General features: G+C 36.7%; 1 protein-coding gene across 1 annotated transcript in view; it reads right to left on the bottom strand.

Annotated features, from left to right (window-relative positions):
- Positions 1-23,086, bottom strand: part of Ndst4 (N-deacetylase and N-sulfotransferase 4) — a 233,409-nt gene that overhangs the window by 98,314 nt on the left and 112,009 nt on the right. Inside the window, exons 4-5 of the mRNA XM_038311564.1 lie at positions 14,604-14,789; positions 12,657-12,785 (exon numbers count right to left, since the gene is read on the bottom strand). Coding sequence (XP_038167492.1) covers positions 12,657-12,785; positions 14,604-14,789 — 315 coding nt within the window. The remainder of the gene's footprint in view (positions 1-12,656; positions 12,786-14,603; positions 14,790-23,086) is intronic.

Genomic DNA, 23,086 nt, shown 5'->3' with positions numbered 1-23,086 from the left:
CCAATAATTTAAAAGGCAGTATTGGTTCTATTTCAAAAAAAGAAAATAAAAATGGACTGAAATTAACCTTAGTGATAGACACAGATGGATATTAGATGATAATTATTAGATAAGTATTAGATACTTATAATACAATTTCCTAATGGATTCCAGTCAGTTTAAGATTTACATAAATACCTCATTTTTCTGCCTCAACATTAATATATAATTATTATTGAAACAACAGGAAAATGATTTTACTTCCCTAAAATCATAAAACAGGAGTTGTTAAAATGTTTTAGATAAAAATACTGTCTCTGCATTAACACTATAGTTGACACTAAGGAAAAGATGAGAAATCAACAGAAAAAACAAACCAGTATACATGCTGACTGTATTTTGTTTTAAGAATTAAACTCTTTCAATGTTGATTTTCTACTTATTTTTCTGTGTGGTTTACACACGTGCATGCTGCTGTGTTTCTGTGTATGCAAAAGCCAGGGGAGGGTATCAGGGTCTTCCTTGACTCATCTCTGTCTACTGCTTTGAGGCAGAATCTCTCCCTGAACCTGAACTTGGGTTTATCTGAGAGTCTGGCAGTCAGTAAACCCCAGTGATCCTTACCACGCAGTACCCACATCACACAGTGTTGGGCTTTGTGCTGTGCATTACTCTATTTCTTGCTTGGTAATCGAATGCTGGCATCTGACCTCAGCTGATCATAGTTATGTATAAGTTATGTAAGTGTGTTTAACATCTAAGCTGCCTCCCAAGTTATTTAAAACTAAATCCTAGGGCTGGAGAGATGGCACAGTGGTTAAGAGCATTGCCTGCTCTTCCAGAGGTCCTGAGTTCAATTTCCAGCAACCACATGGTGGCTCACAACCATCTGTAATGAGATCTGGTGCCCTCTTCTGGCCTGCAGGCATACACGCAGATAGAATACTGTATACATAATGAATAAATAAATATTAAAAAAACTAAATCCTAGTGTAATGAAACAAGACAAAGACACTAACAGTATTCACATCATATATAATCTACAGAAAAAATAATAAAATCCAGAATGTTTAACTCTGTAGAAAAGTGAGAGCAAAGGAAGTTCACAGTTCTATGAATGTTTAACATCCTTTTCATTCTACCAGCCTACTATGTATATGAGCACCGGTGGGGGTGCGGGTGTTCTTGCTTCCATATTATCAATAAATATCAGAAATACTATGCATGTTTTATCTATATGTTAATAGTTTTAAAATAAGAGAGGAAAAATAGGGTTTTGTTTGTTTCAGTATTGTTTTTATCTTTTAACTAATGGCACATAAGTAGGAGAATGTGCATTTTGCTGTTGAAAATTTATTTATGCTAAAATGCTTTTCTACTACTTTCATTATGCGAGTTTGGAAAACGAAATTACCCAGTTACAATAGATGAAATAGGCTTTATTAATAAAATATTGCTGTTTTCATTTATTTCTCTATGAAAACAATATAGAAAGGAAGAAAACATAAGTGTGATCTTATGGACTTGTTCAAAGTCTAGAATATAGAGGAATAGAAATTGCATTTTCTCAGGATGTGGTAACAGCGGCAATTGGAAAGATGCACGGATGTCTATACAAGAATGACAGCTTTTTTTTTGAACTGAGAAGACAGAATTCAAGACTTTTTTTTTTCTTTTGGGATAGCCTACCTTAAATTCCGTGTTACCAATTTATAAGTACATTCTATTTTAGAAAATTAAAACATGCACTAAGAAAAAATTCAGAAAAAGAGTGAAGTTTGCCCACATTTTCTACCTCAGTATACGATCTCTGATCTCGAGTTTCAGAGTGAACAGGAAGAATAATATCCTTTATTGTAAGGCCAGGGATCTTAGCTGACTTCAGATTTTACAAAATCCCTGCTGTGAGTGTGAATCACTGTGGAAATGGTGATTTGTGTCCTTTTGTAAAGGTTAGTCCTGCAAAAGTGAAGAGAGGAGAAAAACAGAGAAGGGGGAGGGGAGAGGAAGTAGGTGATTGTAGGTCTCTCTGTGAGTGGAAATAGAATTTTCCACAATCTATACACTCTGCGGGAGTCCATTCTTCTCACAGTTGGTGGCTGTTCTCCTGGGCTGGAAGGCAAAGACCCAGAGCTCCCCAAAACTCTAATTGCTTCAAAGTCTCTGTCTAGAAAGTGGCAGATTCACTGCAATAGACAAGTTAGCAGTTAATTTCTACACAAATAAATAAGGCGAGAATACCTGTAAATCCCACAGCTCCTAGTAAGAAATACTAGTGTTATTTCATAAAGAGGGTGCTTGGAATGGTGGCAATGGCCTCGCTCTGTACCAAATGCTTTGAGACAGAACCAGATGTGTTCCCGGTGGTAAGGCCAAAGACTGAATATTAGACTTTCCTGAAAGGGCCTTGCTGTAGAATGAAAGCTAAAATTATCAAACATCTACCTAAGGTCTTTGATATCACACTTGAAATCAAGTGTGGTATCAAACTTGAATGTTGCCTCAGAGTACTTGTCGCCCAAACCATGAAACAAATTTCTGTAAAATCTTGCTTATCTGGGTTTCTCTTGTTCATGAATAAAAAGCCAGCACTAATCCCTAACATACATATGGTGCCTGCCAAGAAATCCCCCAAGCTCAGAGACTGATCATACTCAGGAAGGGAAGCGTCTCAGCCAGCGTAGCTGTTTGAAGGTGCGGCAACAGTGCATGGACAAGTTGAAAATGTCTTTAAAATTACTGTCCTAATTTAAATTAAACACTTCAACAGTTGTTATCTCCCTCCTTTCACCCATGCTGTATTTAAATTGTTTAAATATTAGCCATATTATTTCAGTTTCATTAATGTTACAGTAGGTACAGAGAACAGAAATTAGTTAATTACATCTGGATTATAATATGGTTGATAGATAATACAATCCAGAAATTTCTTCCTCTGTAACTTTGCTACTTGTTTCTCTCTCCTGAAGATCTGCCTTCCTGAAATCCCATCTTGCTCTGACTCCAGGATAAACTCTTATCTGTGCTGGGACATGAGCTGTTATGTATTTATAAACAGATGCTTCAAAAAGAAGCAAGCAACATCTGGACTGGAGCTGCAGCAGGTTGCACTTGCGTTGTTACAGCCTTGACAATAGACTTGTCCAAGAATGGGGAGCTAAAATGTTGAACATCAAAGTGTTGGGCTAATATATTACCTTATTCTCTCAAACACTACTTAATGGGATTATGTTGAGTAGGTATGCAGCAACCCTATTAGGTTCTATTTTTATTCTTCGCCTTCTCCATAACCCCCTCTATGCAGAAAGTTAAAAAAAATCATATGAGCAGTCCTTCATTATCAATTCCATCCATGACTTTTCTAGTACTTTCTGCCTACTCATCTCCAGCTCAAAAGATATTCAAAGTCCTTCATAAACTTTCTGACTTAGCCCTTTGATTATGTTTTTAATAACTCTTTTGATGCTTGTGTCCATTGGTAGCGCCCTCTTTAGTCTCCATACTAATTCAGGCTATCCAGAACACTGCCAAGTATGCTACTTAGACTCAGTGCCATCTACCTATGCTCAAAGATTTCAGCACCTGATACTTGTTCCAGGCAATGAAGCCCCATCCTAGTCTATGGCGTCAATTCTGAGCTCTGAAGGTATTAGCTGAGTTGTCATCTATTATCCCTTGGGTCTCCTGCTCTACTTCCCTTTCCTGTAAAATTCCTTTTCTATTTCTTTATCCTTATGTAAACCAAAGTCTGGAATATAAAAATGTAATCCTGAGGCTCACAGCTCCTAACTTGCAGGCCTTTCTCATGTCACTAAGAGGCATCCTTTATAGATACATTTGAGTTACTGGCTAACAGACTGTGGAGTGTCAGGATCTCTCACCTGGACAAATGAGTTTACATGGAAGGGGGTGTTAGGCCACACAGCCTCCCCATCCGTTTCCTAGGGATCACAGCCTCACTGCAGGCTTATATTGTGAAAGCACCCACATCCTCACAAAAATCTGAGAAGACATTTCCAATTTCTGCCACCAGGGTTCTTCTTCCTCTCTTCAGAGGTCCTGCCCTGGTATTTTCTCTGGTGGCTTAGACCTGACCTCTCATCAGGGTCTCCACTATGCTGTGGTCTATCTGTCTGCCATGGAGTTAACAGATGTTCTAATAAACTCTGTACCCCTTACCATCCCCCTCCGTGTCCCTCTTGAACCTCCATGTGAAACCTTTTAGAAGTACTACTATACTTCTAAATGCAGTTGCATTCTATTCTACTGTCAATTTCAAGTGTAGCACTCTTTCAGGAAAGCATTTTACTGGTTTATCTGAACTTAACAAAAGGTCAGTAGACCTGGCACCAGTTAGTGAGTGTAGGCATAGTTTTGAACTTTGGAAGATACAGTAAATAACCTGTCTCCAGATTTTCCACTGTAAGAGTCCTGGATTTCAAATGCATCCATCAAAACAAACAAACAAATAAACAAACAAATAAAAATCCCTAGAAAGTCTTATTTTCATATTGTACTTTGAGTAGTACAAAATTAAACTGAGGAAGGGAAAAATTAGATCCAATAGGGCGTATTCATTTTAAGCCTTTTAGTTACTGATGACCCCATCTGAGAAGATCCCAGATCTTCTTCTTTTCTTTCTTCTTCTTTTTTTCTTAAAAACTATTGTCAGTTACTGCATATTTTATAGGGTAGTGTCTTTACTTGAATGATGGCGAGCTACCTAGTATAAGCTGTTTCACCTCAGACATGATTAAATTATATTTCTTCTTGTCTGAACAAAGATTATATTGAAAATACAGGAAGGATTCGGCACCAGGGAAATACATGTTAGTGTTTGACAAGTGTGGAACAGTGCAGGAAAATATCAATATGTGATGAGGTCATGATAGGAATCTAAGACAAATAACAGGGAGCTATCTGAATGTTAAGTGGATGGGAGCCTAGCTATTCTTTTCAGCTGTCATTCAAATGGCGCTCAGATAATATAGTTTTCAATCTTGATACACATTTGGCCAAAGGAAATTGGTACCCAAGGAAATGAGAACACACAATTCCTTGTGGTTTTCCAAAAACCAAATATCTAATGTATAATGATAATTAGATTTTGGCGTGTACCAATTATTCAAATTTTTACTTTCTCTTTTATGCTAGATTTGAAATTAATGTCATATTTTTAAGTGTTTAAAATGACAGAAACGGTGAGGTGGAGAGATGCTCAGTGGTTAGGAATATATACTTCTCATGGAAAGGACATGACTTTAGTTCAGGTCTTCATGTACAGTGGTTCACAACTGCCTAGAACTCCAGGGCCCTATTCTGACCTCCGTAGATACCGCTTGCACATGGACAAAAAACATGTAGAGACAAACATACATACACTACAATAAAAGTAATAAAAATAAAAATAAGCTTAAAATTGTCACACCAATAAGATACATTTCTAATGACAGCTTATGGTTGATTAAAATAAAAGACAACTGTTTTAAACACACAAAACCCAATAATATTATGGACGTTTGAACATAGAAAAGATACTATTCTAGTTTGGCATAGAAAACACAAATGTTAGTGTTTATGTTGGATGCAGGGTGAAAAATAGGCTGCTTCTCTAAGGAGAGCTCATTCCTCTTAGACTTCACAGTAGTTATAGAAGTTAGATGATAGGAAAATAAAGAATTTTTCAAGTAATTTAGTTTCCTTCCTGTAGGCACATGAATTCCCAAGATGATGAAAGAACTATGTATTTTCTTATTCTATTTTAAGCACACTAGAGAAAAGGATACTGGGATAGTTTTTTTGTGGGCTTTTATAAGTTCTAATTAGTCTTTTAGGTTCTAACATATATATAATTTCAGAAACTCCTGGTAAAAATTCGAAATTCCTGTTTCTGTCACATCTGCAAATCGTGTTTGTCCAGGAAGAAAGTGGTAGAAGGTAAGATTCCACTTTTCTAGTATCTACCAGGAAATATCACCAAGATTTATCTTTCTATTCTTAAGTATGTTGATTATAAATTGTATTTTTTTCTTCTAAATGTAAAAATCATACAAAGAAATGAGGAGTGGTGGCTCACGCCAGCACTCTGGAGGCAGAAGCAGGTGGATCTCTGAGGTTAAGGCCAGTCTACTCTACAGAGTGAGTTCCAGGACAGCCAGAGCTACACAGAGAAACCCTGTTTAAACAAACAAACAAACAAAAAATCACACAAAGATTCCCATTTATAAGACTGGTCTGTAGCCGGGCGGTGGTGTCACACGCCTTTAATCCCAGCACTCGGGAGGCAGAGGCAGGCGGATCTCTGTGAGTTCGAGACCAGCCTGGTCTACAAGAGCTAGCTCCAGGACAGGCTCTAAAGCTGCAGAGAAACCCTGTCTCGAAACCCCCCCCCCAAAAAAAAAGACTGGTCTGTCATATTTCAGTGAAACTCTCATTATATTCTCTATGTCTAGAAATAAAAATATTTGTGTAAAAGTTTATTTGCTTGAAAACACGGAAATCACAGATTATTGCTATTTCATGAAATAAGAGCAGTGACTGTTTCCTTAATTTTACAGATAGTCAGTTAAGGGAGACTCAGTCCCATAGATCTTAGTATGTCAGCAAGGACCTACAGCTATCCTGTACAATGTTCACCGTTACACAAGGCTGAGATCATCCCAATAGCTTCTTTGATAATTAGAAGTTGACATTATTCCTTATTAAATTTTACCTTGCTGTATTTTGTGGATTTATTCTGTTGCAAAGAAGATTTGATGTCAATATTATCATATGGTACATTGACTTTTACTGTCAGCATTGTGTCTTGCAAACAAAAAAAAATGCTGAAAATTTGTTTTAATCCTTCCACTGGGATCAGGTATGGTTCTGCAACATAACCATCTGGTCCTGGGATATTTTTAGTTGGGAGATTTTTGTTATTGCGCCTGTTTCATTATTTCATTAGTTTTTTTTTGTGTGGAACTATTTAAATTATTTACTTTATTTAGTAGGTCATAATTATCTAGAAATTCACATCTTTCTTTTGAAATTTTAGTATGCATTTTAAAAATATCTCTCCACATTTCTCTGAATGCCCTCAATATCTTCTGTACTGTTTCTCTTTCATGGTTGCTTTCATTAATTTGGATTCTATCTCCTTTTTTTGGTTAACTTGGTTAAATATTTGTCAGTCTTGTTAATCTTTTCAAAGAACCAACTTTTCATTTCATTGATTTTTCCTGTGATTTTTGTTTCAATCTCGTTGATTGCAACCCTACTTTTTATCGTCTCTTTTGATTTTGTAATTACTTCTTTTATTTTTGAGATTATATTGTAACAACATCATTACTCTCTTCCTGTTTCTTCCTCCAAACCTCACATACCCCCTCCTTGCTTGCTTTCAAATTCATGGCCTTATTTTTCATTTATTGTTGTTGCATGCATATATGTATATATTCTTAAATATAACCTGCTCAGTCTATATAATGTTATTTGTATATATGTTTTAAAGGTAGATCATTCAGTATTGGGTAACTTATTAATGTGCTCTTCTCTGGGAAAGAAAATTATCCCGACTCTCACCATTTCCTAGTTGCCTCTGATCAAAATGCACAGTTGGGGAATCCAGTCTAATGAACAAATCTACAAAACAACCTAGGTTCCTAAAGCTCAGGGAATATTGAAGAAGAGAGGGCAGAAAAACTGTAAAAGTTAGAGGTTGCTGTAAGATGGTGTCTCCTAGGAATATGAAAACATACTCATAGTTTTGCCAATATGACTGTCTGAACATGAGCTGAACAAAGACAATAATAGATAATATGACAACGTGAACCTGGCTGGTCAGGGGCAAACCCACAACACCTAACTCTAAAAAAAATTCTACAGCCCTAACTTTTATAGTCTCTACCTGTATATTCATTTGCTGTTTGTTTTTATTTTGCCAAGGACTTTGGGTGCAACATTAAATTATTAGTATGAGCTCTCTCCAGTTTTTCATGTTGGCACATAGTGCTGTAAACCCAAAGAGAGAACATTTCATTGTACCTCAGAGGCTTTGGTGTGAGGTGATTTTACTTTTAGTCAATGCTCGAGGAATTTTCTAATTTCTTTCTTGGTGTCTCCTTTGACTAAATTATATCCAACAGTAGGCTTTTGGGTTTCCCACGAGTCTGTGTACTTTCTGTCATTCTTATTTTTGTTGATATGTAGCTTTATTCCTTTGTGGTCTGATAATATGCAGGATACTATTTCAATTTTAATAAATTTGTTTAGACTGCTTTGTGTCCTAATGTTTGGCCACTTTGGGAGAAAGTTTCATAGGTTGTAGAGAAGAAAGTACATTCTTTGTTGTTCAAATGAAATGGTCTATAGCTGCCTGTTAGATCCATTTGATTTATGATGTCATTTAGTTTCAGAGTTTCTCTATTTAGTTTTTGACTGGATGACCTCTCTACTGATCAGAGTGAAGTATTGAAGGCAACCAGCATTGCCGTGTTGGGTCAGGCTAGCTGTAGCACGTTTCTCTACCAAATTGAAAGGCATCTTCTTAGATTGCTACCTCTGTATACTGTGCAGATTGTGAGCAACACTGCTCTTTAAGACATTCTTGTGGTCCACTTTTTGGCCAATCTAGACTTCGTAGTACAATAATAGGATATACTGTTCTATCTGCACCAGTTTCTTCTCTTTTTGTTTCCCATGTGCTGATCTAACTCCTTTATCTAAATATTCTATTTGAATTCACCATCCATTCCAGTGCTAAAAGCAAGCACAGTGTTTTGTTAGATACAAAGAAAATTCTGAAACTTCCCCTCTCCCCTGCTCTTTCTGATTGAAATCAAAACACATTTGCATGTTAATGATGAGTTGTTTAAGTGTGTTTTACAGTGATGAAGATGGTTTTCTTGGTTAACCACTACTATAGATGGATTATTAGACACTGCATTATCTTCTATTTTAAAAGAAGTCATTTACATATCAGAATCATGCTTTATGAATTGTATTAGATTCAATATTGAAAGCTAGATGTATTAGACATTCAATAAAACTAGTAATTAGACGTTCAACAAATGTTAGCAGCCATCAAACGTGGGAAGGATGTACAGAAAGGTCAGCAGTATTCAGTGTGTTGATGACAGAATGCCTTTAAAGAGGGTCAGAGCAGGCATGGGTCAAGAATGGAACCAAAAAAATAGGAACAAAGATAAATGGACCTGGGCATCTACTGAGAATACATTTTCAATGACGATAGGTGAAATGCAAACGTTTCTATTTTGGTATTCACTGACACTTATGCGTGTGGACTATTCCTTTACACTGTGTGGATGTACGCCACTGTGATTGGTTTAATAAAGAAGCTGACTGGCCAATAGGTAGACAGGTGGAAGTTAGGCAGGATTGGCAAGCAAAATGAGAGCATGAAGAAAAAGAGGAGTTTCAAGAGTCATGAGGAGATGGAAAGGAAGCAGAGATAAATTTGCCCGATTAAGAAAAAGTCCTGAGTCACATTGCCAGAGTATATGGAAGAAATATGGATTAATTTAAAATGTAATCATTAGCTTGTAACAAGCCTGAGCCATTGGCAGAACATTTATAATTAATATAAATCTCTGTATGGTTATTTGGGAACTAGTTGGCAGGAGAGAAAAGTCTGTCTATGCATATGTAATCTTAATTTTTATATAGTTTTTGCTTCTTTTTTGTCTATTGATTTTTGTTTTCTGAGACAGGGTTTCTCTATAGTTTGGGTGCCTGTCATGGAACTAGTTCTTGTAGACCAGGCTGACCTTGAACTCTCAGAGGCCTGCCTGCCTCTTTCCCCCGAGTGCTTGATTAAAGGCGTGTGCCACCACTGCCCAGCTTATAGTTATTTTTATAATTCCAGGTGAGTTAAAAAAAATAAAGTTTCTTGCTAAAGAATATGTAGCCTCCAATTTTAAGTTTCATGTTCTGTGTGAGTCTGGCATGTCAATCCCACAGTTTTCTTTGCATTGGTTTAAGTAAACATGCACCTTCAGTGGATGAAATTTAATATTCAGTTAACTCACTTCTATTCCAATTTATTTAACTATTCTTATTAAACTTACAAGTTATGCTATGATTTTCATACAGACAGGTTTGTTTACATTTGATTTCTTTGTGACTTTAAAATATTATATATAAACAACCTAACAAAAAGCCATTTCAAGTATAGCTAATGCTTCCTTCTAGTTTTATTCAAAGCATACACCTCTTGTTCTGTGCATGAAATTTTCTTAAATTAAGCAAGGTGGTTATAGCATAAATCCCATTATCTCCTACGTTCCATCTGCAATGAGATGTAAATGAGGACATGCTTCTCTGAGACCTCAGAAATGAAATAATTATCAGAAAAAATGGAGCTTAAATAATCCAAACATCTCATGGTGATATAGTCCCATACAGCTACGATTCTACACATATATTTATTAAAACCTTTGATAGCTAAAAGGACACAAATAAGAAAAATGGGATACCTTCTATATTATATTTGATGACAAATAAAGTTAATAAAGAATTAAGTTTTGGGTTACCTAAATGTATGATTATACCCCACCAATATACAATTTCAATTTAGTCTTCCACATTTGGATACTTTTAGAGATTTTAAGTGTGCCTACTGATATATTAACCAGGAAGTATATTATCAGCGCTAAACATGTACTGCTGATTAAATTTCAAATGTCAAATTTTGGTTACAGAACAATATAACAATAGTACATTTTGAGAATTTGACAAATATTAAGATAACAACTGACAATTATATTGTATATGTATATTTACATATTATATATGCACATACTTAGCAAAGTTGGATTTTCTTGCTAAGCATTATAAAGAATCATACTACTTTGGGGGATGAAGTATACCCTCTCTTTAGTATGCCTAGAATTTACCAACTTGTCTTGAGAGGGATTGTAAAGAAATTCGGAAAGGGAAGATGGTAACACTGAATGTCAAATGAAGAGTAAGGAAATTCTCAAATAAACACCTGGCTTCACACCTCAGAGAATTAGGAAAGAAGATAACACTAAGCTCAAAGGTATCATAAAAGAGGACAAAGCAATGATAAGAGCAGAAGTAAATGACATAGAGCCTATAAAAATAACAGAAATCTAATCAATACCGTAAGAGTTTTGATTTGTACAAATTTATACAAGTTGACAGAGTAGAAAAAGAAACATTTTAGATAATGAAATCATAAATGAAAGACGAGACATTATAATTGATATTTCAGAAATACAAAGGATTGTAAGGGCACCATTGTCATCACATACCAACAAATAAATATACAAAACAGAATTTTCTAGAAATATAAATCTACTCTTAGCCACAAAGAGAAAAGTTAAGCTGGTAATTAATAGTCTCTTAATAGGGGCTGGAGAGCTGGCTCATTGGTTAACAGCACTGATTCCACTTTCAGAGGATCTGTGTTCAGTTCCCAGAACCGCAAGGTGGTTTTTAATCATCCATAACTCTGGCTCCAGGAAAGCCCCTGCCATTATCTGATATCCAGGGCCACCAGGGATGTACTTGGTACACATACATAGACCCAGGAAAAAGACTCATACACATAAAATATATAAACAGTAGATACTTAGTCAACTACTCAGTGCTCGGAAAGTTACAGATATTGGAGGAAAATGTAGACCACTATTTTATTAAACCATCACAATCCCAAATAACAATCTCAAAATTTGCCTTTATATCTACAGATAATGGTAGTCTTCACTCCTCATCAAAGAATCTTCGTTTGGAACATATACTACTTCAGAAAGTACAATTACAAAGTTGAGGAGTCCAGGTCCAACTGGTGCATGTACAAAACAGCCCTGCACCTAAAGCTTAGAGAACATTTCTGAGGAAGGGGCAGCATGATTAAAAAAGCCAGAGAATCAAAAAGTTTGCCATGAGAAGTGTCTCATAAGTTACTGCCCAAACATAATCTGAACAAGGACAATAACAATAGACTAATCAAAATGGATGAGGAAAGACCATGAGGCCTAAACCCTACAGAAAGAACTATAGGCAAATGGGGGCTGTGAGTGGGAGAAATAGTTCAGGGAAGAAAATACCAACTGTTTATCCAATGGTCAGCTCTGAAAACATTCATACGTGTAGCATACAGACTTAGCAGGTTATATATACTTAGAAATAAACATTTATATACACATATGAATGTGATAACAATGAGAGAGAGACAGAGAGAGAGAGACAGAGAGACAGAGAGAGAAGGGGGGGGGAGATTGGGGTTCAATCTGAAGGTTTGAAAAGCAAAAGCAAAGCAGCCAGCCACTGGCTCTTACCTCTACCTCAGTCAGAAAATGGCGATCCTGCCTCCAGGAATCTCAGAATGATATTGTGCCTGAGAGCTGTTGCTTCTCATTTTATAATCCTCTCTAGTTCTGGGGTTAAAGGCGTGCACCATCCGGTTTCTAAGGCATCTAATGTGGCTACTGGGATTAAAGGTGTGTATTACCACCACTTGGTCTATAAGGCTCACCAGTATGACTGTTTTACTCTCTGATGCACAGGCAAGATTTATTTATTAAAATACAAGTGAAATGCCACTACAAGAACCTGTTTGGAAAAAAAAAAGTCCTCATGATGTAGATTAAAAAATGCAACTTATTTGACAATACTGATGCCGTTATAAAATGTACACATAGAACACTTACTGGGTTTAGCAGGATTGTGAGGAAAAGTTCACCTCCCTTGATGCTTTTATCCAGTTCTTGGGGTCCTCCTGGATACTCCTTGTAGAAAATAGTATGTGTGAACAGCCCACAGGTCTGTCGAGGGAGGACCTGATGATAAAGAGGTAAAGGCAACACGTTGGTAAGATTTAGCTAGGAACTGTTAGCACTCCTATAATTTCACAGTCAGCAAAGAGTTCCCCGTGTCTTACTGTAACCAAGGGTTCATGTTGATTTAATTTTGTAAATGTCAATGTAGTAACCGAATCAAAGAAACACAATTTGGAGTTTAGAATATGTACACAGTTAATTTAGCTCTATAAACCTAAACTACTGCCTGACTTAGGTTAAGGAATAAAAAATTATCTTAGAGTTCATTTGATTCAGGCAGCTACCAATGTGTTTCTTCTCATCTAATTAAGCCTCTCATCTCCTTCTGACACTCAGTCTTGCAGAATATGCAGGTTTAGGGATTCAAAGTCAATTTTTCTGACCATCTCTGCCTTGTTCTGCCTGTACTCTACTCTGACTTTAAAGTTCTCACTAGTAGTCGAACTGTTTAATGACTGTGTCTGCAATATTTTTGTGTTGAATTTGCATTAGCTCTGGATGTTCAACAGACGAAACAAATAAGCAAATTGACTCTAAAATCCAATTTTGAATAATAAAGTATTTATAGTCTAATAGAAAATGCACCCAATTACACAAGAAAGCTATGATGGCATTTATTCTTCGTTTAACTTTCATAATTAAATTTAAGGTAAATGAAAGCATGTAGTCTTGGCTAAAATAATGATTTCCTTTATGACATGTTGGGTGATCACACAATGAAAGAATGTCGGTACTTTCTCTGATTTTAAATGTATGTGAATGATTCTCTTTATACTTCCTGATTTCATTAGACTTCAAGAGCCCTGTGTATAGTATCAATGTTTTCAGGTATCGTTCTATGTTCTTTGGTCCACTGGTGCTATATTCTAACAATGAGATGATTAAAGCCCCATGATAAAATGACTTCCAACTCTGGGTAGCTATATATTCCTGTCTCTTCTTTTTACATGGAGATTAAATGTAAGAATAGACAAATCTAGTGGCAATATGAATAATACTTTGGGTTAGTATAAATACTAAACAGAAAGGAAGTTGTTAACTAATGATGTGGTCTGGAGAGTTAATGGCGGCAACAACTTCAAAGATACGTGAAACGGAATAAAACTGGCTTTCTTAGAACTATGGGAATGGTGTCCCCCTTTCCCCCCAATGAATATGTTAAACTTCCAGCTCAAGTCCATGTGATTTTACTCTCATTTATCACAATGGATGATGTATCATTCTTAAGCTTGAGTATTATTTTTTTTTTACATAATACACAAGGAAAGGAAGTACATACCACATTTCCCTTCAATTTGCAAGAAAAAGAAAAGGAAAATAAACATCACCCTAAGTTACTCTGAATGTCTAAAAGTCAAAATATGCTTGACAGAGAGTTTTAGCTTTCAAGTGCTATTGTTCCCTTTTCACTGTTAGGAGTGAAGTGATTGGGGAGCTGTTGTTTTCTTGATCCATAGAGCAGCAGCCTACCTATAGCTCTTTGTAAAATCATGCAAACAAGCAATACTGAGGAATTCTTCAGGAGAAGCATAGGAGGCCCAGATCAATTTTCAATTTGAAAATATTAATGGATAATCTATGCAAAACTCATTCCCATTATTTACAGATTGTTATACACTCAGTAAAATTACTCCACAGAATAGGAAATAATCCTGTTGTCAAATAGAATGTCATGTCGTGACCAGTCACCTTCATGACATGTTGGGAACTTCTGATAGTTGAGTAGAAGAAGTTCTGTGCTCCATCATCAGATAGAATGGTGATCCCTTCCCTTTAACACAGGTATCAAGGCCTTTCAGACACAGGGTATGTGCTCACCATGATGCTATTGTGAATGAAGCCCTTCCTGTATCTTGCAGGTTTCAGATGTGGATACTCTTCAGTGCTGGTGACCTGAATACCCCAGACCTTCTTCCATGCTGCATACAGCTGAATATGGACCGGGTAGACGCCTGAGTGATGCGGGGCCACTGCGTAGCCCAGGTTGGTCGGTATTCCATGTTCCTAAAAGAAGTCAGAAGAACACCATCATGGAATGGGAACAATTGGGTGAATTAAAAATCTTCATATTTATATGGCATATATATTGAGATCTCCATTAAAAAGAGCGTATTTAGTAATAGGAAGATGGAACTTTTACTTTCTTCAGTTCATCAGCTTCATAGAGATCTGAAGCTACTATAATGAAGTATATACTTTGGGCTTGTTCTGTGTATAAAATTAAGTCTGAAATTTAAATGCTGTGAGCTTGAGAGGATGGTATTGTTGTGAGTGATTGTCTTCTAAGCTACACAAACACCATCTTGGGGTATTCATGTGTTCCCCGTGTAAAAGATCACCCCAGTTGGACCTGCTGATATTTTATACCCTGAATACCAGCTTGGGAATGGGCATGCAATTTTCTCTTAAGTCTCCACTTTCTCCCAACCACCTGTTTTATGCAACTCTGCATTAATTGCATATGACTTCCTCTGGAAGGGATAAGGTATATATAGGCCAGGGAAGACTGAAGCATCATATATGAACTACATGGTTTTGTGAAGTCCCTCACCCTTGTTGAATAAGGCTTTCCACATGTTACCTTTTGGGAAAGGAAACCCCACATTCCTGTCAGGAACCCTCACCTGTTCTGTTAGGTGCTGTGGGAACATCCCACATTGGGTACCAATACGTAAATAAACACTGCTCGTTTATTTCCCAGCTACCCAGACTAGAAATAATCACACAGAAACTGTATTAATTGAAACACTGCTTAGTCTATTAGTTTATGCATATTTCTAGCTAGCTTTTACATCTTAAATTAACTCATTTCTATTAATCTGTGTATCGTGGTATGGTCGTGGCCTACCGTTAAGGTTCTGTCTGGCATCTGTCTCCTGTGGTGGCTACATGGCTTCTCTCTGACTCTGCCTGTTCTCTCCTCCTCTATCTGCTTAGGATTCTTGCTTTGCCCTATTCTGCAGTGCAATAGACCCAAAGCAGCTTACTTATTAACCAATGGTATTCACAGCATAAAGAGGGGAATCCCATATCAGTTAGGGTCCCCTCAAAACTCATTGGCTCCCCATGGTGAACTCTGGCAGAATCATCCCTTTGTTTATCAAAGGAACCTTAGGAGAATGAATGGAACCTTAGGAGAAGGGATGGGCATTGTTTATTTCTCCCCTGGGAGGAAATTTTAGCTACAAATAGGAATTGAATTTTGTTCTTTGCTAGGCAGATGAAGCAAAAAATGAAACTCTGTAACTTGAAAAATTACCTAACATAAAACATAGAAAAATGGAAAAAGACAGTCTGTGTGTGTGTGGGGGGGGGGTTGAGGAATGGAGAGGAGAATGAGTGTGTGGTATTGAAGCACAGCAGGCATGTAAATATTAACATAAAATACTGAGAACTTTTGTTTTTCTGGTTTGGATTTAATAGGATATGAATCTGCTGCGTTTGTAGTATTAAGATGTGTTACTCAGTTCAGTAAGGAGCTAGTGGAATGCCAGGATCAAAGTTGTATGCTGACGACTTACTTCTGTCGTAGAGTTAGGTGAGAACAGGTAACAAAACAGAGAGTAAGGAAGAGGTACGGTCCACGTAAGAAGGTAAAGGGAAGGTAAAAGTTAAGATCTCCCCCTTTGTCATAAACTTCAGAAATCAATTTACTCTACAAGTCATACAACTTTTTGTGAGGTAGTTTGGTAAACAGTCGACTCTAAATCTCTACAAATATACATTTAAAGCAAGACTTTGAAAACATTCTCAGTCATTGTATTATATTTCTAGTTGTATGAAATAGATATGCGGTTTTCTAATTTCTACGTCTTTTATACCTTTCCCTTTAAGTGCTTATCTGATTCATAAAGTTTCTAGATAGGGCTAAATCTCATCAATTGAGGTTATGAATGAAGATATACAGTCAGATACGAAAGTTGATTGAATCAATAAACTAAGCACAACATTGTTGTCAATTGCTGTTTATGTTGTCTATTATAGGCACACAGCACAGGGAAAGAATTCAGTCTTGGATGAGAAGCAAGCAGTAAGAGGATCACATATTTTCAGTTCTTCACCCAGATGCTACTACACTAGCCCCAAAGATGGGCACGAAATAGTTCACGTCATTATCAGTTTCCTTTCATGCAATGACCCTTATTGTGTAGCCAAATTCAGTTCAGTTTCATCAAGACTGTTTTCTAACTTCTATTATAATAAATGACTCTGATAGAAATACTGAACTATGAAATCAATGCTGTAAAATGAGCTACAGCCTTTTCATAGACATGAGGGAAAAGTGGTTTCTTAGTACTAGTAAAGAAAGATATTTCTTACAAGAGCCTCTCTCCTCTCCTCTATTCTCCTCTCCTCTCCTCCTTTCTTCTCCCTTCCGGTCCTTTCCCCTCCCTTCCCTTCCCCTCATTTCCCATTCCCTCCCTTCCTCTCCTCCTTTATCTTTGTGCTATTAGAAATAGAATCTCATTCCTCCTGAATGCTAAGTGAACATTCTATTACCGAGGTAAATCCTGACCCTAACAATTGTATTTTCTGTGTGGGACAACGTAGGAAAATGCCAGTAAGAGTCGTACCTGGGAACTAACCAAAGAGGCAGTGGCTGTGTAGCCTGGGAGCATTGCAGGGTCCTTTACCGAACCTCTATCATCTTCAATTCTTTTTCATCTGGTTTGCTGTCTGGTAAATGCTTAAGTTGTAATGAAGATGAATGATTATCTAGAAAATAAGGTGTCCATCACGCCATCACATTGCCAATGAAACTGAGATGTACTTCCTCAAGAGAGAAATTTAGGCATGAGGGTGTTTAAACCGCTTTGATGGGTAAATAGAATTTGATATGGATCTTTTGCCTGGGAAGGTATTTCTGACTTACAAGAAAGGGAAAATTTCCTTCTACTATGTTGTTATTCTTGCAGCTGCTTTATACAAAGGATTTCCAAGTCTCCTATAATTGAGCAAAGGACAAAACAACAGTGTGGGAATCCTAATATACATTAATAATAAAATTCCTGGGTCACTGTACTATGGTGTGATGCTTTATTCCACATGTGAGGCCTTAGCTGTTTGATAAACATGACAGTGTCATAGAAACAGATAAAAGCAAAGAGTGTAAAGAGAACTGAAATAACAAACAACTATATTCATCTTACAAAAAAAACCCCATTTCACTTTTGATATATAGTAAAGGGAATTGTGGAACTTTTCATGAAAAATCAGGAGGAAAAAGCAATTGACTCCGTGAGTAGGGAGGAAGGGTCAGTAAAAAAAGACTTTATTATACTTATTGATTTCTGGGGGCTCAATGCAATACTATCTGTAAGGTCATCCTATTGCAGGGGCAACTAGAGCTCAATCAAAATAGTAAATCACCCTAGGTAATTGTGAGTTTATACTTTTTCAATCAAAATGATAACAGAAACTGAAAAGTAATTCCCTAGTAACTCTTTGCCTGTTATCAAGGGACTTACTGAACTAGAAAGCTTCATTCTTAACTGTCCACAGCTTAAAATCCAATTCACAGAGAGTTGGTCAACTACAACATAAACTAAGCATCGTATTTACACAATAAAATTACAGACTTGGGAAGGCTTCTCCATGTAAATATTGAAAACACTCAGACCCTATAAGATAGAGATAAATGATAGTTGAGAAAACAAAATTCAAGTATAGCTTTTATTGTTTATTAGCAAATCATGCAGGATGAAGAAAATGTGAGATGATGGGCAGCAAAAACATGTAATATGCTAATAAGCAACTGTGTGGACAGGCTTTAAAAAGTGACATCATTTCAACGGCCTTTCAGAATGACGTGCGTCACATACATCCACAGGACTTGGAAGTGATCCTATTTTTCCAGTTAAATTACCGTTTCTTGCAGGGGTGGTGGTGAGACAATGGTATAAATTCATATGCATTTAGATCATTTTAAAAAGCAGCATGTAATAAAATGCATTTCGTGCCAGGCTGGCAACAGCAACTGAAATGAAGGCACTCTTAAAATTATCCCCATAGGTCATGTACGCATGGTATCTCTTAGGTGTTTTTCAGTTCATTCCTGATGTGACCCTAATGATAATCCTGTTATCAGAACTGCAGACATTCCAAAAGTGTGAAAAGTGTGGCTATGAGAAAGTGCAGGGCGTTTTCATGGTAGCAAGTGTGAGTGCTGGAATCACACCCGGGCTCTCTACATTCAGTAAATTCTTTGGCTTTTCCAGTGTCAGCTTCTACTGCGACCTAATAAATCTGATTCAAACACATAGTTTGGAAGCACAACACTTCTCTAATCCCCCCCCCCCTCCCCTGGACAAGTTATAAGAAGTAAAAATTGCCATTTAAAAACCTCTCCTTTGCTGCTAGCATTTTTAATGCAAATGAGTTTCCGCCAATTAGGAGCGCTCCGGACTGCTTCTGGAGGGCTGCCGGAAGCAAAGGTTAAATTCTTGTTGGAAAGTAAGATCTTGAAAACAAGACAACCGCCTGGCAGTTTGGGTGCAATAGGGAGCCCACTGCTTGTGACTTAGTTCTAGTGGTCTGAGAAATAGGAGCCTTGGGGGGAACCAGTTCTCTATGACTCCTTGAGTCCTGAGAAGTTCAGCTGACAATCTGCCCCTCTGCCCTTCAAGAGTTTTTGAAAGCCCTCAAGGCACCGAGTAGAAACTCTCCTTGTTAAAAATAGCATGATGTTTTTAACTTGGATACCAGATGGGAAGAGCTGGGTTTGCATATTCTAATACATAGAACAGGTTTAACAGATTGAGGTGAGCTATCTAATGGTTTGAATTCATGAGAAAAATAAAGAACTGTACAATATTTACTTTTGTTAATTTATATTTATGTTTAATTTAGATGGTTAATATTGGTAAACATCTATTTACTCACCTGAGTAAACATATATATAATAAATAAATATATATTTATATATATGAATATTTTATATGTGTGTAAAGGGTGTGGGAGGAGAGATTGTATATATATATATGTATATATATACATATATATATATATAATGCTATACATGTATTACATGTATATAATGGCTGGATCTTATATATTCGGTACCCAGCAGGATACAGTAAGTGAATAGGAGACTACTGATGATTTAAATGATAAAAACTAGAGACACATCCAAATAATTAGATTTAGATTTTCTAGGCTTGGTGGTATATAGCAATAAACCCAGCACTTTGGAAGCAGAAGCAGGAGGCTCATTCATTCAATCTTATACTTTGCTATATAACAATTACAGGCCAGAATGAGTTACACTAAGACCTCATTTCTAACACTAAAACAACAAACAAAAAATTCAATTCTTCTACACTAAAAATAATCACTTTTGAGTTCCTGATTTGTGTCAAGTGTTTTATTCAGTTTTAGGCATTCACTGGACATAAGTAACATTTCTAGTGCAGTTTGAAAACTATAGACAACTGCTGGAAAAAAAAATAGATAAATGTGTCCTAACTCTTGTGGAATTTGGTCTATGAACATTTGACTTTGAAAAATATTATTATCGTTTGAACTTGCAGATATTTTGTTTCTGGAAAAAAATCATACCTTGACACAAAAATCTATTATGGTTAAAATTTATTTCCAACTAACATTAGCTTCAATGAAGCAATAAACATAGCTAGCCGTGGAAATTTACCTCAGGGTGCCTTTCAGATATCAGAAATTAGGCCCCTTTTGTGTGTCTTCATTGTCATTATCCCCTGACTCTAGATTGTTTGTTTAGATTAATTTGGGGGTATCGCAAGCTTCCTTCCATGCAGTCTCTACTACATTTTATTTTCAATATGTCATCTAATAGACTCAAAAATCTTTGTGTTTGTAGATTTTTCTTCTAATCACGACTGCAGCCCAAAATATTGTAAGGAATTGTGTCAGGACAATGAGGTATTTGCTGTTCTAAATAGTGTCCCAGAGTGTCAAGGAATTCAAGGCAGGTAACTAAAGTTCAAATGTGGCTTTGTTGTGTGAGTCTGAGGGGCTCCCATGACATTTCTGTGCCTTGGTCTCCTCATCTATAAATTGACCTGATAATATTAAAGAATTAAATAGTGACAGATATAAATAAGTGAGTATGTGTAATACATAAACCATTGAAGTGTTTATATACACTTAAGACACATTTCAGGGAATATATCAACTTTTCCAAATACAAATAAAAAGGGACATAATCTTTAGGCAAGCACAGCAACTAAAGATAAAAGCAGACAGGAAGTTTACACAAATAGACAAAATTTTTTTTTAAAAAAGTGTCAATTCTTGTTAGTTTCAGAGTGAAAGACTATGAAATCAGAAATGATAGTGATTTGTATTTTACTAGTGTCAACTTTTTTTTTTCCACAGAAGGTGTGGGATATTTCACTGGATCTCTGACTTTCTTGTATTCACTTGAGTTTAGCAAACGAAAATTTCTGACCACAGGTAAGAGGTAGATGGGAATGAAGCTGCAAAATCTTATTTTCTCCCTGCAAAGTCATTTTGTGCTGTCTGAGTACTTCAGTCAAAGGCTAAAACAGCTGCAAAAGAGGGCTGCTCAAGGTGAGTAATGGGATTTTGTAGGTGCTCTTGGTCTCTTGGAGGGTGCACTGTCATGATGTATGTGTATTTATACATAGAAATTGTGTGTATTATTCTTTTTTCTTTTTGTAGGTAACTAGTTGTTAGTATGATTCCATGGGGCTTTATCAAACATATCCAGTGTTATTATATAGTGCCCTCTTCTACATTTACCACCCTCTCTGCTCCTTAAATATACCCCTTCTTCTATTTCAAGTATCAGATAACTTACATCATAAACAAGGACAGCACCAAAGGAAGTGCCAAAATAGACAGGAAATGGCCAGGAGACCATAGCCTTACACAAAGAAGTATGAACAACTGAGAAGAGCTGGGACCTTGAGAGGTGGTCTTGCCAAGGGAAGAACATACCAATTGATTTTACAATGCAAAATGGATAGTCCTTAAAACATGCATACAAGTGACATTATATAGACTGAACAGGACACACGAATATACATATATATGTACACATACATGCATGCAGTAAGGATTAGTGAAGAAAGAACCCACTAATTTGAAGGATAGTAGGGAGAGGTATATGGGAGAGTTTGCAGGGAGGAAACTGAAGGGGAAAACTGTTTTTTCTTATAATATACTATTAAAACAAAGAAATAAAAATAACTGTGAAAGCATTCTCCACTCACACAGTGACAAGCCCTCTCTCATCCCAGAACATTCTCTCTGTCAAATTGTGTTTCCTTTTCTTTATTTTGTCTCTTCAGGACTTGTAATTAAATAAATCTCTGCCTTCACAACAATTTTAGGGCATCATTACTTCCATAAAGCTTTATGTTGTGCATGAACTATTGTAAATTGTCCTTTCATTAAATCCTGGGCAGTAATAATTGCTGTTCCAGTTTCACAGAACCTAGTATGGTCGAAGTAGTCATCTTAAACCCTCTGGTAGACTCTGCAAGCCCAGGCTGTTGGTATGGTGATGCTGTGTGAGGTAAGTAGCATGGTGAAGGGAGAGAGATTGAAAGGCACTGAGATATATTTATTCTGATGATTTTGCACTGTTTTTCTGGGATAATCTGATGCCATCCTAATAAAAGGACAAAGAGATCTCTAGACAACACAAAGAAGTCAGACAGGCACAGGCGAGCATAAGCCACCCTCTTGAGCTTCACTTTGCAAGAATCCTTTAGTATATACTTTTCTGAAAGCTTGACACACCATAATGGACTACAGGGAGAAAACAAGATAAAACTCTTCTCGTGGTCATCCAGAATTTTCTGGATCTTCCAGAAGATGGGAAAAGTTTCAACAATGAATTCAAGTTTCTAAATAATGAGGAAAAGGCTGGACACATGACTTATCCCCATAATTCTAACACTCTGTCCATATTCGTGAAACAACATGGGATATGATTGGGGTTATTTCGTACCTAAAATGCTTGGAATATTGTTGTATGCCTTGCACTGAGATAGTAAAAATTAAAAAAAAAAACAGCTGTTAAAAAATAAATCACAGGTCCAGGAAGGTCCAGGACCTGGGGGGAGTTGGGAGGACCTTGGTCTTAGCATAGAGTGGGGAACCCTGATGGCTCCTTGGCCTTGAGAGGGAGGGAGGGGAGGTATGGGTGGAGGGGAGGGGAGGGAAGGGGGAGAAGGAGGGGAGAGAAAGGGGAGAAGGAGGGGAGGGAGGGGGGAGGAGGAGGGAAGGAGATGGAAATTTTTAAATATAAAAAAAAATAAACCATGAGAAAAAAAAAATAAATCACAGTTTCTTAA

This window comes from Arvicola amphibius, chromosome 14, assembly GCF_903992535.2.
Source record: "Arvicola amphibius chromosome 14, mArvAmp1.2, whole genome shotgun sequence".
Lineage (NCBI taxonomy): Eukaryota > Metazoa > Chordata > Mammalia > Rodentia > Cricetidae > Arvicola > Arvicola amphibius.
The sequence above is the reverse complement of the archived record's forward strand: the minus strand, read 5'-3'. Positions and strand labels throughout refer to the sequence as shown.